Source organism: Oppia nitens, unplaced genomic scaffold (assembly GCF_028296485.1).
Source record: "Oppia nitens isolate AA-2021 unplaced genomic scaffold, nextdenovo-longstitch-racon4-pilon3 scaffold2_pilon_pilon_pilon, whole genome shotgun sequence".
Classification (NCBI taxonomy): Eukaryota; Metazoa; Arthropoda; class Arachnida; order Sarcoptiformes; family Oppiidae; genus Oppia; species Oppia nitens.
The window spans coordinates 2,057,702-2,071,050 of record NW_026533210.1 but is presented as its reverse complement, the minus strand read 5'-3'; the positions used below and the strand labels follow the sequence as shown (position 1 = coordinate 2,071,050).

The 13,349-nt window shown below is 23.9% G+C and overlaps 2 protein-coding genes across 2 annotated transcripts; one reads left to right on the top strand and one right to left on the bottom strand.

Moving 5' to 3' along the window:
* The first annotated feature begins 258 nt into the window (after positions 1-258).
* On the top strand, positions 259-1,643 carry LOC128955530 (uncharacterized). The gene has a single exon (XM_054301204.1). The coding sequence runs from the start codon at positions 435-437 to the stop codon at positions 1,641-1,643; it is 1,209 nt and encodes a 402-aa protein (XP_054157179.1). The 5' UTR covers positions 259-434.
* A 503-nt stretch (positions 1,644-2,146) lies between these two features.
* LOC128955529 (uncharacterized) lies at positions 2,147-3,371 on the bottom strand. Its single transcript, XM_054301203.1, has 3 exons — positions 2,672-3,371; positions 2,382-2,553; positions 2,147-2,204 (listed from the first exon to the last, which is right to left on the bottom strand). Exons 1-3 carry the CDS (start codon positions 3,369-3,371, stop codon positions 2,147-2,149), a joined length of 930 nt encoding a protein of 309 aa, XP_054157178.1.
* Between the last annotated feature and the right edge of the window lie 9,978 nt (positions 3,372-13,349).

Sequence of the window (13,349 nt, the reverse complement as noted above, 5' to 3'; positions counted from 1 at the left end):
AATGGACGGCATCGTTGACTGATATAATTGGTGGTCATGTCGTAAGCCGTTATTATTTTTATTATTATTTTGTCTCAAAAATAACAACCCGACTATGATTTGTGTTTTAAAAAAATTAGTATTTTATTTAATTATATTTTTTAATTATTGTATCGCGTTTTGATTATAATTACTGTTTAAAAATAATTTATTATTAATTTTTATTTTGTTGAGTATATTTCGCGCGAATCAATCCTATAAATTGCACTAATTTAACAAAATTTAAAAATAAATTTAACAGTTATTAAACAAAAAAACAACAAAAATTAATTCAAACAAACGGACACAAAATATTCTTATAATATAACTCTTGTGCCAAAAAAACACATCATTACTATCATCTGAAGAGTATATTAATTTTATATATAATTATTAGAGATATTTTGAGGTAAAAAATGGCAGAATTTGAACAAATTTTGGAAGACTTTTTTCGGACATCTGATTTCCAGAAACAGTTGTCCAGTGTTGCCGATACTGTTGACGATTATGGCAACCAATCGTCATCGACAACCGCAACCGCAAGAGAAACCATAGTTGCAAACAATGACAACAGCTATGATCTGTTGCCAGAAAAGATCAGACAACGAGTCAATGAACTGCAGAAACTGAACGAACAAAAGAAGTCGACTGAGTTTCGGTTTGTCGAAGATTTTTTTTATTTGATCAAAAAGTACGAACAAATGTACGAACCGTTACACGAAATACGAGCCGAAATTGTGTCCGGAATGTACGAGCCGTCGGACAGCGATCTGCCCGACGACTACTACGACAACAACAACAACGTCGACATTAACGACTCAAAGTGGACACAATTGGCGGGAATTCCTTTCTTTTGGCTAAAAGTTTTGTACGCATCCGAAGACTTTTCTAAGGGCATTGTCGACGCAGATGTACCGATACTCAAACATTTGGAGGACATTCGTGTGGCAACCGAACCATCGGTGCGTAGGTTTTCCATCGAGTTTTACTTCTCGCCGAACGAATACTTCAGCAACGATGTCATCCAAAAAGCCTTTTATCTGCAAATCGATCCGCGACTAACAGATCTGTGTAGTCCCGTAAAAGTGGTATCCACTGACATCGACTGGAATGCCGACAAATGTCATTTCGTTGAACGATTTGTCGACCAAAATACCGGTGAAGAAGATTACCGCTACTATGACTCGTTTTTCAATTATTTTTGGTCATCAACTGATGAATTAGATGATGTCAATTGTCTTGAATACGACTGGGATGTGTCCCGTGTACTCATACAGGAGTTGGTGCCCAATGCTGTCAACTACTTTACCAGCGATCTTCATATCGCTGCCGATCACTGCGACAAATCCAACGAAGATTATGAGGAAGAAGAAGACGTCAATGAAGAAGATGAAACAGAAAAACATGACATTTATGAAGATAAAGAAGAAGAAGAAGGAGAAGAAGAGGCAGTCAATTATTATGACAATCAAAACATCAACCAAAGCAATGATTATGGCTATTATGACGAAGAAGTCAGCGATCAAGAGGTTGTGGACGTTGAAGACGACGACAACAACGAGGAATCAAAAGAAGTGGACGAATATCAGGGTTCAGAACAACTATATTCACAAAATTATTATTAGTTGTTCAAAGTTTTCAAAAAAAAAAGTTTTTTGTTTAAAAGATTATTTGAAAATCTATGTATTTGTGTCCAAAAAAAAATTGCAAAAATTGATTTAAATTAACAAACAAACAAAATATTGTATTATTTTTTGTTGCACAGAAATCAATATTAAAAATCAATTATTCAATAACTAATTAATTTTTTTTAATTCAATTAAATTTTATTATATTTCAATTAATTTAATGAATTTTCCCATTTAATATTATGTATAAAAAGTTCAAATGTTTGTTATACATAAAAAAATAATTTGTTTATTATCTTATTATAAAAGTAGCGTTAGATCAGTAAATATGAATTTTTATATTTAATATTAACAACTATTTAATAAATCTTTTTTTTTTAAAAATTAAACTAAATATTGATATATAAATTATTTTTGTTTCCATCAAAAAATAATATATTTAATTACATATTAGAAAAAACATGAGTTTTCAATAGTTTGTCGATTAAATTGAATTGCAGTCACTTCTTGTGTATTAAGTTTTTTAATCCCCAATTCAATTGACTGTCCAATGGATAACTGATTGAAGGCATTCATTAAGTCATCAAAATTGTTAATTGATTTTTTATCGATAGTTATAATTTGATCACCAATTTTAAAGTTTTGTCTAACAAATTGAAATTTCATTTAAATAATGATTAAACATTTATACAATATTTTATTTATTAATATATTAATGTAATTATCTGTAAATACCTGACATTCTTAGCGTTTGGCATATATTTATGGACACAATAGGTTTGACTATCAGTACTGTATTTGACAAAAACACCGATAAATGGTTTGCCGGAGGAATACAACTGTTTTCTATCATTTACTAATTTCTGACGAATTTCCTGTCCTTTGCCTTTAGCTCTGTCTATAAAATCTAGAATCAATTGAATGGTTAGAAAATAAGAAGAAAGAGAGAGTTAAAATAGTTAAATATTATAATTTTTTTGTATATACTGTATACTAGTATATGTATATATATAAAGTGGTAGTACCAAACAGATCCTGTCTTCTAGTAATGGTCAGTGCCTTAAAACCAGTACTAAATAATACACCCACCACTTGGCCATCCGTGTTGACCACTGCTCCACCGGAACAACCTTCTGAAGCCGTAATCGATGCAAACATATACAACTGGTTTGTGGGCCACATCAGGTGCTCATAACCATACCATCCATCTGATATTTCAACGAAATAGTTCATATATTTTATTATACCGGTTATCACTGATTTAGGGAATTTTGGAAATCCAATGGCCATTACTTGATCGCCAAATGTGGCGTCTGTTTTGGCAATCCTAAGCTGAGCTAACTGTCCGGACTTGATCTTTGGTAATGTCAACAGTGCCAGATCCAGATGCGGTTCAACATAAATCACATGCGCCCACCACTCGCTTATTTCTTCCTTATCTCTTAAGATGGGATCTTTATTTGGTATGTCAACCAACAGGCCAGACACTTGGTAAGCACTCGGTAACCCAACCAAAACAACTGGACGGTCCTCGACGTTATGATAATTGGTGACAATTAGGCCATTAGTTGCATCTACTATCCAACCGGTTGCCTTATATTCATATTTATTGTTAGTCATATCGCGTCGTCTAATTTTGACCACACTTTTAATGCATTTATTGTAAACATTGTCTATCCATTGGTTTTCATTATTATCCAACTGAGCAAATCTTATAGTCATCATCGCTGAAAGTGATCTCCAATTAAGACATGACTTAACCGGTATTTGATATGATGTCTGTCTGTTCTTAGGCTACTGTTGTTGGATACCAATGGTTAACAGTAACCGTAGACAACAGCAACAGTGAAGACCTTTACATTAAATAAATAATTAAATTAATCAATCAATGAGTACTGCAATACTTTTAAACATTAATAAAAAACTAACTCTTTATTGAAAATACATGATTTATAGGTATAGCCTTAAAATTTCTGCAAAAAAATTTCTACATTTCTACATATAAAGATTAACAAATAAATTTTGTCGGTTTAAAAAATTTTATTAAAATAAAAAACTATTATAATTTACAAGTAAAAACATTTCTAAATGTGAGAGTCTTAAACAGCGGCGCCGACGACGACAGCGGCGATGCTTTTAATTTTAAATATCTGGTCAACAATACGTCGGACTTAAAAGTGACCAAGGACAATGTTGTAGATAATTTTAAAATGGATAATATTGTAATTGTTCATTTTTTAATTAATTATATGAATGGGCAGATAATATACAGTCGACTGTTAAAAATTGTAAAAATGATAGTCGACTGCAATTATCTGCCCAATAATGCAATTAATTAAAAAATGACCAATTACAATCTTATCCATTTTAAAATTATCTACAACATTGCCCTTGGTCACTTTTAAGTCCAACGTATTGTTGGACAGATAATTGAAATTAAAAGTATCGCCGCTGTCGTCGTCGGCGCCGCTGTTTAAGACTCTCTCTTTCTAAATTACTATCAAGAAATGTACGATTATCTCGATGAATATTATGAAATATTGAAAATGACCTTTCACAGTCAACATTAGTTAGTGATACAAATTTATTTTCAATATTCATTGTATTTTCTTTAAAATATTTAATACTAGGATTTTTTTTAAGAGAACTTTGAAGTTTTTTTTAAATAATCAGATGTTAATGTAGATTCCAATTCATTAATGACGTCTATTTGCTGTTTAATTGTCAATTCTTGTTTTTCCAAAAATGTAATTTTTTACAAATGTGTTCAAATGATAAAACACTCTGTAATTGACTTTTTAATTTAGGATTAATAACCAATTCTTGCAATTCATTTATTATTTTATTTGACATTTTTATCAAATCTAATGATTTAATAAAATTACAAATTATTTCAAAGTTAGTATTATAAAATACACAAGTGTTGATCCAACTATTCCAACGAGTTATTACGCTTTTTGGCGGTAAACTTAAATTGCATTTAGACAAATAAGTCGATTCTTTTTGGAGAATTTTTAAAATATTTATTCATTTTAGATACAAACGTATCAACTAATAAATGATTTTCTCTCACTTTTTCACAGATCCTAAATAAAGCATGTGTTAAACAAGTCACATGCATAGCATTTGGTAACATAACTTTACTATCTTTCATCGCTTTTATCATTGCGCTTCCCTGATCTGTAACACATAATTAAACATTTTCAAAAGCATTTGTATTTGGCCATATGTTGTTAAGTACAGATTTGAGTCCATTAATAACGCCAACTGATGATTTATCATTAATATATTTCATAGAAATTAACATTGGTTTATTGTAATTGCCAATAATTACACTAACCAACACATTCATAACAGATCTGTTATACCGATCAACAGTTTCATCGAAATATACAGCTAATTTATTGTTCATAATAATTTGTTTTATTGTAGCAAAAAGTTTATTATAAAATTTTAACGTAATTGTATCTGATAGTACTAGCACATGAAATGGTATACATGAAAAGTGTATTCAAACAAAAATTGTTTCAATTCCACGCAATTCAACTTTTCCAATGGTATGTCAGCCGCCATGAATGCAAAAGCGAGCCGAAGAAGAAACAATGTGTGATCAGTTGATGGCTTGTCGTTATTTTCCGTCATTATTTTATTTAAATTTTCAGTCGATTTTCTTTTTATACTGTTGACTTCAGTATGTTTAGCACTTTTCGTGTGTCTTTCAATTGTTTGGCGTTCTGTCCGATGAGTAATATTTTCAAAATAGTAACAACATTTGTTACATTTTAATTTATCATTTGATATCGAAAAGTTGATGTCATCACTCACAAGTTTATCAATAATTAACTTTAATTTATTTTTATCATTAACTTTACTACTTAAAATTGATGCCATTGTTATCCAAATTTAAACTGAAAATGTTACCACAAAAAAATTATAACAATATTTAACACAACAAACATCAAAACACACTGAACAGATAATTATTATTTCAAATATTTTTATACAAATTTTTAATATTTATTATCATGTGAATTTGTTAAATTATTTACTTTTACACTATCACATGTTATACCTTAACCGCATGTACCGCATTGTACCGCATGTGTTGTTTATCCTTATTTTTGTTTATTTTAGGGATTAAAAAAGATTATTATGTAGAAATTTTTGGCCATTTGTCGCATATTTTAAAATTTTATTTAATTAAATCAATTAACAAATTTCAATAAATATTAGACAACAAGTTTGAACATCATTTAACATTTTGTACTTCATTTAGTAGAATAATAATTTTTGAAATTTCAATTAGTTAGTTATATAACTTTAAAGTTTATATAATTTTTAATATTTATTATCAAAATGGGTTCCACTAGTCAGTCTATTATTATTCTTCATTTAGATTTAAATAATAATTTTTGATATTTCAATTAGTTAGTTATATATCTTTACTGTTATTATAATTTTTAATATTTATTTTCAAAATGGGCTCCACTAATCAGTCTATTATTATTCTTCATTTAGTTTTGAATAATAATTTTTGATTTTAAAATTAGTTAGTTAAATAGCTTTACTGTTCGTATAATTTTTAATATTTATTATCAAAATGGGTTCCACTAGTCAGTCTATTATTATTCTTCATTTAGTTTTGAATTATAATTTTTGATATTTCAATTAGTTAGTTATATAGCTTTACTGTTCGTATAATTTTTAATATTTATTATCAAAATGGGTTCCACTAATCAGTCTATTATTATTCTTCATTTAGTTTTGAATAATAATTTTTGATTTTAAAATTAGTTAGTTAAATAGCTTTACTGTTCGTATAATTTTTAATATTTATTATCAAAATGGGTTCCACTAGTCAGTCTATTATTATTCTTCATTTAGTTTTGAATTATAATTTTTGATATTTCAATTAGTTAGTTATATAGCTTTACTGTTCGTATAATTTTTAATATTTATTTTCAAAATGGGCTCCACTAGTCAGTCTATTATTATTCTTCATTTAGTTTTAATTAATAATTTTTGATATTTCAATTAGTTAGTTATATATCTTTACTGTTATTATAATTTTTAATATTTATTTTCAAAATGGGCTCCACTAATCAGTCTATTATTATTCTTCATTTAGTTTTGAATAATAATTTTTGATATTTCAATTAGTTAGTTATATAGCTTTACTGTTCGTATAATTTTTAATATTTATTATCAAAATGGGTTCCACTAGTCAGTCTTTTATTATTCTTCATTTAGTTTTGAATTATAATTTTTGATTTTAAAATTAGTTAGTTATATAGCTTTACTGTTATTATAATTTTTAATATTTAGTTTCAAAATGGGCTCCACTAGTCAGTCTATTATTATTCTTCATTTAGTTTTAATTAATAATTTTTGATATTTCAATTAGTTAGTTATATATCTTTACTGTTCGTCTAATTTTTAATATTTATTTTAAAAATGGGCACCACTAGTCAGTCTATTATTATTCTTCATTTAGATTTAAATAATAATTTTTGATATTTCAATTAGTTAGTTATATATCTTTACTGTTATTATAATTTTTAATATTTATTTTCAAAATGGGCTCCACTAATCAGTCTATTATTATTCTTCATTTAGTTTTGAATAATAATTTTTGATATTTCAATTAGTTAGTTATATATCTTTACTGTTCGTATAATTTTTAATATTTATTTTTAAAATGGGCACCACTAGTCAGTCTTTTATTATTCTTCATTTAGTTTTGAATTATAATTTTTGATTTTAAAATTAGTTAGTTATATAGCTTTACTGTTCGTATAATTTTTAATATTTATTTTCAAAATGGGCTCCACTAGTCAGTCTATTATTATTCTTCATTTAGTTTTAATTAATAATTTTTGATATTTCAATTAGTTAGTTATATATCTTTACTGTTCGTCTAATTTTTAATATTTATTTTAAAAATGGGCACCACTAGTCAGTCTATTATTATTCTTCATTTAGATTTAAATAATAATTTTTGATATTTCAATTAGTTAGTTATATATCTTTACTGTTATTATAATTTTTAATATTTATTTTCAAAATGGGCTCCACTAATCAGTCTATTATTATTCTTCATTTAGTTTTGAATAATAATTTTTGATATTTCAATTAGTTAGTTATATATCTTTACTGTTCGTATAATTTTTAATATTTATTTTTAAAATGGGCACCACTAGTCAGTCTTTTATTATTCTTCATTTAGTTTTGAATTATAATTTTTGATTTTAAAATTAGTTAGTTATATAGCTTTACTGTTCGTATAATTTTTAATATTTATTTTCAAAATGGGCTCCACTAGTCAGTCTATTATTATTTTTCATTTAGTTTTAATTAATAATTTTTGATATTTCAATTAGTTAGTTATATATCTTTACTGTTCGTCTAATTTTTAATATTTATTTTAAAAATGGGCACCACTAGTCAGTCTATTATTATTCTTCATTTAGATTTAAATAATAATTTTTGATATTTCATTTAGTTAGTTATATATCTTTACTGTTATTATAATTTTTAATATTTATTTTCAAAATGGGCTCCACTAATCAGTCTATTATTATTCTTCATTTAGTTTTGAATAATAATTTTTGATATTTCAATTAGTTAGTTATATATCTTTACTGTTCGTATAATTTTTAATATTTATTTTCAAAATGGGCTCCACTAGTCAGTCTATTATTATTCTTCATTTAGTTTTAATTAATAATTTTTGATATTTCAATTAGTTAGTTATATATCTTTACTGTTCGTCTAATTTTTAATATTTATTTTAAAAATGGGCACCACTAGTCAGTCTATTATTATTCTTCATTTAGATTTAAATAATAATTTTTGATATTTCAATTAGTTAGTTATATATCTTTACTGTTATTATAATTTTTAATATTTATTTTCAAAATGGGCTCCACTAATCAGTCTATTAATATTCTTCATTTAGTTTTGAATAATAATTTTTGATATTTCAATTAGTTAGTTATATATCTTTACTGTTCGTATAATTTTTAATATTTATTTTTAAAATGGGCACCACTAGTCAGTCTTTTATTATTCTTCATTTAGTTTTGAATTATAATTTTTGATTTTAAAATTAGTTAGTTATATAGCTTTACTGTTCGTATAATTTTTAATATTTATTTTCAAAATGGGCTCCACTAGTCAGTCTATTATTATTCTTCATTTAGTTTTAATTAATAATTTTTGATTTTATAATTAGTTAGTTATATAGCTTTACTGTTCGTATAATTTTTAATATTTATTTTCAAAATGGGCTCCACTAGTCAGCCTATTATTATTCTTCATTTAGTTTTAATTAATAATTTTTGATATTTCAATTAGTTAGTTATATATCTTTACTGTTCGTATAATTTTTAATATTTATTTTTAAAATGGGCTCCACTAATCAGTCTATTATTATTCTTCATTTAGTTTTGAATAATAATTTTTGATATTTCAATTAGTTAGTTATATATCTTTACTGTTCGTATAATTTTTAATATTTATTTTTAAAATGGGCACCACTAGTCAGTCTTTTATTATTCTTCATTTAGTTTTGAATTATAATTTTTGATTTTAAAATTAGTTAGTTATATAGCTTTACTGTTCGTATAATTTTTAATATTTATTTTCAAAATGGGCTCCACTAGTCAGTCTATTATTATTCTTCATTTAGTTTTAATTAATAATTTTTGATATTTCAATTAGTTAGTTATATATCTTTACTGTTCGTCTAATTTTTAATATTTATTTTAAAAATGGGCACCACTAGTCAGTCTATTATTATTCTTCATTTAGATTTAAATAATAATTTTTGATATTTCAATTAGTTAGTTATATATCTTTACTGTTATTATAATTTTTAATATTTATTTTCAAAATGGGCTCCACTAATCAGTCTATTATTATTCTTCATTTAGTTTTGAATAATAATTTTTGATATTTCAATTAGTTAGTTATATATCTTTACTGTTCGTATAATTTTTAATATTTATTTTTAAAATGGGCACCACTAGTCAGTCTATTATTATTTTTCATATAGTTTTAATTAATAATTTTTGATTTTAAAATTAGTTAGTTATATAGCTTTACTGTTCGTATAATTTTTAATATTTATTTTCAAAATGGGCTCCACTAGTCAGTCTATTATTATTCTTCATTTAGTTTTAATTAATAATTTTTGATTTTAAAATTAGTTAGTTATATAGCTTTACTGTTCGTATAATTTTTAATATTTATTTTCAAAATGGGCTCCACTAGTCAGCCTATTATTATTCTTCATTTAGTTTTAATTAATAATTTTTGATATTTCAATTAGTTAGTTATATATCTTTACTGTTCGTATAATTTTTAATATTTATTTTTAAAATGGGCTCCACTAGTCAGTCTATTATTATTCTTCATTTAGTTTTGAATTATAATTTTTGATTTTAAAATTAGTTAGTTATATAGCTTTACTGTTTGTATAATTTTTAATATTTATTTTCAAAATGGGCTCCACTAGTCAGTCTTTTATTATTCTTCATTTAGTTTTAATTAATAATTTTTGATTTTAAAATTAGTTAGTTATATAGCTTTTGTTCGTATAATTTTTAATATTTATTTTCAAAATGGGCTCTAGTCATCTTTATTATTCTTCATTTAGTTTTAATTAATAATTTTTGATTTTAAAATTAGTTAGTTATATAGCTTTACTGTTCGTATAATTTTTAATATTTATTTTCAAAATGGGCTCCACTAGTCAGTCTATTATTATTCTTCATTTAGTTTTAATTAATAATTTTTGATTTTAAAATTAGTTAGTTATATAGTTAGTTATATTTACTTCATTTAGTTTTAATTAATAATTTTTGTTCTTTACTGTTCGTATAATTTTTAATATTTATTTTCAAAATGGGCTCCACTAGTCAGCCTATTATTATTCTTCATTTAGTTTTAATTAATAATTTTTGATATTTCAATTAGTTAGTTATATATCTTTACTGTTCGTATAATTTTTAATATTTATTTTTAAAATGGGCTCCACTAGTCAGTCTATTATTATTCTTCATTTAGTTTTGAATTATAATTTTTGATTTTAAAATTAGTTAGTTATATAGCTTTACTGTTTGTATAATTTTTAATATTTATTTTCAAAATGGGCTCCACTAGTCAGTCTTTTATTATTCTTCATTTAGTTTTAATTAATAATTTTTGATTTTAAAATTAGTTAGTTATATAGCTTTACTGTTCGTATAATTTTTAATATTTATTTTTAAAATGGGCTCTACTAGTCAGTCTATTATTATTCTTCATTTAGTTTTGAATTATAATTTTTGATATTTCAATTAGTAAGTTATATAGCTTTACTGTTTGTATAATTTTTAATATTTAGTTTCAAAATGGGCTCCACTAGTCAGTCTATTATTATTCTTCATTTAGTTTTGAATTATAATTTTTTTATATTTCAATTAGTAAGTTATATATCTTTACTGTTCGTATAATTTTTAATATTTATTTTAAAAATGGGCACCACTAGTCAGTCTATTATTATTTTTCATTTAGTTTTAATTAATAATTTTTGATTTTAAAATTAGTTAGTTATATAGCTTTACTGTTCGTATAATTTTTAATATTTATTTTCAAAATGGGCTCCACTAGTCAGTCTATTATTATTCTTCATTTAGTTTTAATTAATAATTTTTGATTTTAAAATTAGTTAGCTATATAGCTTTACTGTTCGTATAATTTTTAATATTTATTTTCAAAATGGGCTCCACTAGTCAGTCTATTATTATTTTTCATTTAGTTTTAATTAATAATTTTTGATTTTAAAATTAGTTAGTTATATAGCTTTACTGTTCGTATAATTTTTAATATTTATTTTCAAAATGGGCTCCACTAGTCAGTCTATTATTATTCTTCATTTAGTTTTAATTAATAATTTTTGATTTTAAAATTAGTTAGTTATATATCTTTATTGTTATTATAATTTTTAATATTTATTATCAAAATGGGTTCCACTAGTCAGTCTATTATTATTCTTCATTTAGTTTTGAATTATAATTTTTGATATTTCAATTAGTAAGTTATATAGCTTTACTGTTCGTATAATTTTTAATATTTATTTTCAAAATGGGCTCCACTAGTCAGTCTATTATTATTCTTCATTTAGTTTTAATTAATAATTTTTGATTTTAAAATTAGTTAGTTATATAGCTTTACTGTTCGTATAATTTTTAATATTTATTTTCAAAATGGGCTCCACTAGTCAGTCTATTATTATTCTTCATTTAGTTTTAATTAATAATTTTTGATTTTAAAATTAGTTAGCTATATAGCTTTACTGTTCGTATAATTTTTAATATTTATTTTCAAAATGGGTTCCACTAGTCAGTCTATTATTATTCTTCATTTAGTTTTAATTAATAATTTTTGATATTTCAATTAGTTAGTTATATATCTTTACTGTTCGTATAATTTTTAATATTTATTTTAAAAATGGGCACCACTAGTCAGTCTATTATTATTTTTCATTTAGTTTTAATTAATAATTTTTGATTTTAAAATTAGTTAGTTATATAGCTTTACTGTTCGTATAATTTTTAATATTTATTTTCAAAATGGGCTCCACTAGTCAGTCTATTATTATTCTTCATTTAGTTTTAATTAATAATTTTTGATTTTAAAATTAGTTAACTATATAGCTTTACTGTTCGTATAATTTTTAATATTTATTTTCAAAATGGGCTCCACTAGTCAGTCTATTATAATTTTTCATTTAGTTTTAATTAATAATTTTTGATTTTAAAATTAGTTAGTTATATAGCTTTACTGTTCGTATAATTTTTAATATTTATTTTCAAAATGGGCTCCACTAGTCAGTCTATTATTATTCTTCATTTAGATTTAATTAATAATTTTTGATTTTAAAATTAGTTAGTTATATATCTTTATTGTTATTATAATTTTTAATATTTATTTTAAAAATGGGCACCACTAGTCAGTCTATTATTATTCTTCATTTAGTTTTGAATAATAATTTTTGATTTTAAAATTAGTTAGTTATATAGCTTTACTGTTCGTATAATTTTTAATATTTATTTTCAAAATGGGCTCCACTAGTCAGTCTATTATAATTTTTCATTTAGTTTTAATTAATAATTTTTGATTTTAAAATTAGTTAGTTATATATCTTTATTGTTATTATAATTTTTAATATTTATTATCAAAATGGGTTCCACTAGTCAGTCTATTATTATTCTTCATTTAGTATTGAATTATAATTTTTGATATTTCAATTAGTAAGTTATATAGCTTTACTGTTCGTATAATTTTTAATATTTATTTTCAAAATGGGCTCCACTAGTCAGTCTATTATTATTCTTCATTTAGTTTTGAATAATAATTTTTGATTTTAAAATTAGTTAGTTATATAGCTTTACTGTTCGTATAATTTTTAATATTTATTTTCAAAATGGGCTCCACTAGTCAGTCTATTATTATTCTTCATTTAGTTTTGAATAATAATTTTTGATTTTAAAATTAGTTAGTTATATAGCTTTACTGTTCGTATAATTTTTAATATTTATTTTCAAAATGGACTCCACTAGTCAGTCTATTATTATTCTTCATTTAGTTTTGAATTATAATTTTTGATATTTCAATTAGTAAGTTATATAGCTTTACTGTTCGTATAATTTTTAATAT

Bases quoted from the DNA above. Each gene is read 5' to 3' on its own strand.
- LOC128955530 (XM_054301204.1), top strand. From the start codon at position 435: ATGGCAGAATTTGAACAAATTTTGGAAGACTTTTTTCGGACATCTGAT.
- LOC128955529 (XM_054301203.1), bottom strand. From the start codon at position 3,371: ATGATGACTATAAGATTTGCTCAGTTGGATAATAATGAAAACCAATGG. The intron at 2,554-2,671 runs GTACTACCACTT...AATTGATTCTAG, and splicing joins TAGAAGACAGGATCTGTTTG to ATTTTATAGACAGAGCTAAA. The intron at 2,205-2,381 runs GTATTTACAGAT...GCCTTCAATCAG, and splicing joins CCAAACGCTAAGAATGTCAG to TTATCCATTGGACAGTCAAT.